General features: G+C 37.9%; 1 protein-coding gene across 1 annotated transcript; it reads left to right on the forward strand.

Annotated features, from left to right (window-relative positions):
- Positions 1-405: 405 nt before the first annotated feature.
- Positions 406-5,223, forward strand: LOC104519487 (programmed cell death 1 ligand 1; the record flags this gene model as incomplete). Its single annotated transcript, XM_010164802.2, has 5 exons — positions 406-445; positions 2,417-2,485; positions 3,098-3,451; positions 3,946-4,227; positions 5,113-5,223. Coding segments are annotated over exons 2-5 (802 nt in total), but the record flags the coding sequence as incomplete, so codon positions are not given.
- Between the last annotated feature and the right edge of the window lie 897 nt (positions 5,224-6,120).

A 6,120-nucleotide genomic window follows, 5' to 3' on the forward strand; every position in this document is an offset into this window, starting at 1 on the left:
TTACATCAACATTAAAGTTCTGTCGCAAGAAGTCTTTCGGCAAATAGTCCTGTTTTTCCTGTCTTCCGCATTTGATTGTGAAGGAAACATACAGGAGCAATACTGAAGAACATTTTTCAACATGAATATCTCTTTGCTTTTATAAAACTGTGTTTGCTATAGATGTCAGAAGCCAGCAGGAGGAAGGAAGGGGAATTGTGGTACGTTCTGTAAGAAAAATACAAGATTGTAGCTTTCATAAAGATCTTTGGTTGGCATCTAGGTCTCAAGCTGCTTCAGCTGATCCGGCCAGAGGATCCTTGTGCTCGGGGTGAAACAAGAGAAGGGTCTGTAAATGGTTATTGCAGCAAGTTTTTTCATGCACATCTGGATTTGACCTGGACCTACTTTTTTTTCTCTGAAAAACTGAGTACAGCAGCAGACTTTCTTAGTCTTGAGGAATTTTGTAAGTAATAGTTATACTTCTTTTGTGTGTAGTAAGGCTTGTTTTGCTCTACAGTGGGAGAAAGCACATAAATTAAAGTTCAGCAGTTGCAGGATACAAGCACGGGTCTTGTAACTGTAAAAGCTTACTTGTTGTCGTCTGTCTTGCAGGAGTTAATCAGAACACCTCTCTTAGAGTTCATACTGACAGACAGAGTTCCTGACAAAAAGTGGGTGTGGGTTGCACGCATGAGTATGGGTATCTTTCTGTGACTGTAGTGTACATGCTGTTTGTTCTAAGCAGACTTTAAGCTACAGTCTGTACTCTAAAAAAAGTAGAAAGTATTTTGAGGCCCAGTGTGCTACAGCTGTAGTCATTCTGGCATGGGGAATGCAAAGGGTTGTACACCTATACCCATCAGTCTCAGTGTCTTGCTCTTCTGCAGGCTTGCCTCTAGAGTAAGCATGATGAGGGCACACTTGTGAGATCAGTATGCCTGTCTTGTTTGAGAAGCTTTCCTCTGGAGCTTAGTGCCTTGGACTGCTTCTCACTCAGGCAGTGGCATCACTCTTATGTGTGTACATCACCAGAAACTCTTGGGTACCCACACAATTAGGCAGCAGTTTGCTAGTGCTTTTAAGGACATTACCCTGAGGATCTTATTTGTATTTTCCTGTCCCTGTTAGCAGAACATCCTTTTGTAACTGCTCATGCCTGTCTGAGTATGTATTAGGTTGACTGTCTTTCTCATCCTCATCACTGTTGCCTTCTGCAAACCCACTACTGGGATCAGGCAGCAGCAATCTGAGGAAGTAAGTAGCTTGAATCAAATTTTTATGAGGAGTCTAGTCCCTTAAGCCACAACACTGTAAAGGCAAACATGTCTTATGATTCAGGACAACCAGAGAAAGAAAGACAAAACATCTTACCAAAAATGGTAAGAGTTGCAGTCCAGTCAGGAAACATGAGGGGTATTAGAGCTGCTGTTTGGGTAAATAAAATGAGGACTTTATTTAGATAAAATTCTACAGTCCTCTATACTCACAAAATACTTCCATTACAGTTTGAGTTTGAATTTTTATTGAGAGTAATTTGCCAGTGGTTGGTACTAGTATTGCTCAGACTTAAAGTACACACTTAGCAAGGGTATGTGAAGGTTACATGCATGAACTGACATTAATCCGTATTTTATGGTGTGGTAGGGTTGTGTAGGAGTATAAAAGCTATGTCAATTAAGTGGGGAAAAACTTCTGGCAGAAAATAGAAACAATTTACATGTTCAGAGATAAAGCAGCAGAAATTCAAGAAAATAGATTTTGTTTGTAGGCTATTTTTGTCACCATTTTACAAAAGGCACTATTGCGTAAGGGATTAATTACTGCATGAATTCTGTTAACAATGTATGTAACTTCACAAGACCTGTGATAAGTACCGTGAGACCAGGTGTTATGAAACAGTATGTTCACAGTATGTTAAAATAAGGCAAACAGACTATAAGTTCTATTTCTTCCACGGAACACGTATAGAAACTTCCTCCGTTCTCCTCCTAGCAGGAGCAACACTCCCTGCTACAGGTTAGGGGAACAGTTGGCTATTTGTAAGTATTTATTTACTAATTGACAGATAGTGATAAAGCATATATTTTGCCATAATCAAGGACAAATGTTTAAAGCAAATAAAATGAGATTTTGTTCCTGGACCCATGCAGAAAGCTTTCTGCATGATCATCTACTGTAGTTTTAAACTGCAATTTTGTTTTGGTTTGGTTTGGTTTGGTTTTTTTTTTGGCTAGAGTGGAATTCACTGCCTTCTGTCTAATTCTTTGTAGGAAGTGACTTCAAAGTGTATTTTACAGTGCAAGTTATAAAATGAGCAAATTTGTATATGTGTCTCTGTCTAATTCTTTGTAGGAAGTGACTTCAAAGTGTATTTTACAGTGCAAGTTATAAAATGAGCAAATTTGTATATGTGTCTATTATTTTGTCATTTTAGGTTCTGTCGACATCATGGAAAAGCCTTTGCTTTTGTACATATTTTTTTTCTACTGGCATTTCCTAAATGGTAAGAAGCTGAGTCATAAGAAGCAGTAGAACTGTTTAAGTATGTTTCCTTTCCATGTATAAGAACAGAAATTGTAATTCCTCAGTTTTCCTTCAGGTGCTAGTGTTTGGGGTTTTTTTCCTTAATGTTTTAAATAAAAAGGTCTTAGCATGCTTTTACATTAGCTAGATGTATGTGCTTTGGGGGCAGGTTGAAGTCCCTGTCAGTTTTTGAGCATAGAGACCATTTCAGACAAGGTACCGTTTGCATTACACAATAATTTTTATTGGCACTATCAAACCGGGAAATTGCCATGTATTCTTTAACAATTGATATATATAAGTAGAACGTGCCCATCTGAGGCACTAACAATTGCCTGCTGCTGTGGCAGTGCTCTGAAAGCAGCAGCTGAGGAGCTGTGCGCACACTTTCACCTATTTTTAGTACAGCATCACGCTGTGTGTGTGCATAAAGCAGGTGTCTGCAGGTATAAACAGCCTGATTTGTCCAAAACTTGGGCAAGTGCATGCAAAAACATTTTAACTTTTCTGAACAGGGCAGATACTTTTGGACCTTAAAATGTCCTATTTATATGATAAGACATGACAATTTCTTCCAAATTCTGTTTTTCAGCTTTATTCACAGTTGAAGCTCCCCAGTCACTCTACACTGTGGAACATGGGAACAATGTGACCATGGAATGCACGTTTCCAGTGAATGGGAAATTAAAGCTTAGAGATTTAAGTGTCAGCTGGGAAAAGAAAGATGAGTTAAAGAAGCAGGTTTATGAACTTCTCAAAGGAGAGGAAGACTTCAGAAGTCAGCACAGTGACTTTAGGGGAAGAATAAAATTGTTGAAAGAGAAGCTGAACTTGGGACAGTCTCTCCTTCAGATCACTGACGTGAAGCTCAGAGATGCAGGGTTTTACCGCTGTCTTATTGGTTATGGGGGAGCTGACTACAAGACAATCAATCTGAAAGTTAAGGGTGAGTGTGCTGCTCCTACAGGAGGTTCAGTGCTATCTGATATTGTTAGAAAGTTTCAGAGGAGTTCCTGAGGTAAGACATGACTGGGTTAGCATTTAAAGAAACCTCTCCGGAGACAGGAGCTGCCTCATGGCCATTGTGCAGCTGTGTAACTTTATGTTTCTGTCTGAATTTCTGGCTGAATCCATGTTCTGTCCTTTATTTCCCCTGATGACATGTGAGGAATGGTGTTGCAAAAAACATTTAGACAGGACAAAGACCATAGAGCTAATTCAGCGTTCTAAACAGCATCAAAATTGTAATAAATCCTGTACCTCCAGTTACTAAGGAGAGACACAATGGTGATATTTACTTTTCCTGTCAAGAATATTTTTTACAAAATCCAAGCTGATGTACAGAAGCTTGGCCCAGGGGCTGGGGATAAAGCAAAGGTGCCTTGCTTAAAGGTGTTCTTCTGGCTTCTTGCTAGTAATAATTTTCTTCCATTTATTTAGCTCCTTATAGAACTATAACCCAAGGAGTGGTGAGCACAGGATACAATGAATGGAAGTTGACATGTCAGTCAGAAGGATACCCACAAGCCGAAGTGATATGGCAAAACAGAGAATATGAAGATTTGACTGATAAGGCAAACACAAATTATGAAACTGGAAGTGACCAGCTGTATCGTGTGACAAGTAACCTTACAATCAAAAGTAAGACTGATAAGATTTTTTACTGTATATTCTGGAATAAAGAGCTTCAAGAAAATACATCTGCCATTTTACGCATAGCAGGTAACATTTCTAAATTTAATTTATGATAATAAACTTCAAGGTACTATGTAATTTTGTCCAGGCTGAATCAGCCATGATTTGTTTCTCTTTCCTATCTAATTTTGAAAAGGCTAAAAAGAAATACCTGTGTTGTTAAGTTACACTATTAGTGTACACTTCCATCATATTAACATGTTCATCATCCACGTGTGGGTGGAATTCAAGGGTAGAAATTTTGCGTTATGTCAATTTGTGAAAATTGAGTGTTAAAAAAAGTTCCATTATTTGAAAAGCATATAGCTTGGAGCATAGAAATTAAATGTTCCCATATAAATTAAACACATCTTCCAAAAATGTTCTATTTTGCTGATGCTGTCAAATAAATTTGGACAATATAGTCTTTTCCTGCCACTACAGCTTTTGCTTTGAGCATATTTAAATTTCGCAAATTATACACAGATTTTTTTTCTCATGAAGTCTGTATTGAAGGAAGATCCATGAATAGAGAAAGCCATTTCTCTTTAGTCAAACTTTTAACTGCGCACCACCCCTACTGCTCTTGCTTTTGGTTACTCTTTTAATTTCTGCATTGTACCCTGATATGTTTGCACAAGGTTTCAACCAAAATGGAGACCTGATCCAGCACAAAAATAGTATTTCTGTTTATCAGACTGTTACTTGGTTAGGTAATTTCCCTGGTCCTGTTCACTGCACAGTTTTGTTTTCCTGTATTGGGATAATGAGATATGGTGAAGTGCACCATCAGCACCTGACCTTAAACACAATCTAAAATGCTGTTATCACCTCTGAAGTGCTCATAGCAAAAATAATTTGGTGAAAGTGAAAGAAAAAGGGAGAAGCTTATGCAATTACGTAATGTCTTCCCCCCACTTGTTTTTCTTGAAGATTCAACTCATGGTGTTCTGTGGACTACGGGCAGGCACTTTGTTCGAGCGATTCTCATTGTGACTGCTTGCTTTGGATCCGTGCTTCTAACTATGCTTCACATCAGAAAAGGTAATCAAATTATTTATGTTAGTGTATCTCAGTTATTATCAATTTGTTCTGTTAATTCATCCTCACAGAGGTGGAATGAGATAATAAAAGTCTGCCTTAGGTCTTTCATCCTGAAACCACTAAACTTTTTTACCACGTTGTTTATTTCTTTTTCTTTTTCTGACTTAGTCAAATACTAGAAAGTTAGCAGAATGGAACAGGTTGTTGGCCCCTCACAGACCCCTTACCCATGCATCTCTATTAATTTTTCTTGTAGGTAATGATGTAGAGCAGTAAGATTAGTGTCTGATCTATTCAAACATTGAAGCACAGCTTATCTACCCACTGGAAATGGAAGTTTCCTATTTGTGTCCTCCCTTTTGATTTGGGACCAGAAGGCTGGGAGCAGACAGGGAACTGGAGGTTTTTCTGGGTTCTTTTTCCTACATTCTCTGAAAAATTTCATTGAACTGTGAGTGGATGGTTTTTTAAACGATCTAATTGTTATGAATACTAGATATATCTTTAGTCTGGTTAAAACACCATAAAAACGGACTACATATGAAATTATATGTCCAAGGTTTTGATTCTGAAAGATTTTTTTTTTTCACAAGAGGGAATATTCCCACTGTGGCTTGATACCACTTGATTAATTTTCTTGCTAAGTTTTGAACTTTTTCAGTTCACTTCACTGACTTGAATTGGACATTTTCAGCACCAGAATATGCTGAAGAACTGAAGTATTGGCAGTAATTTGTTGTCACTTGCTAGCTAACCAAAGAAAAAACTTTGAGAAATAATTTTTAGGATATCTGAGCATGAAAAGTATATGTTTTGCCCCAAAATAATAATAAAAAAAATTTTGAAATGTGTTGCTTAACCTGAAATAAGTAGTTCCTTTGCCCCCCCGCCCCTCCC

Source organism: Antrostomus carolinensis, unplaced genomic scaffold (assembly GCF_000700745.2).
Source record: "Antrostomus carolinensis isolate BGI_N321 unplaced genomic scaffold, ASM70074v2 scaffold53563, whole genome shotgun sequence".
Lineage (NCBI taxonomy): Eukaryota > Metazoa > Chordata > Aves > Caprimulgiformes > Caprimulgidae > Antrostomus > Antrostomus carolinensis.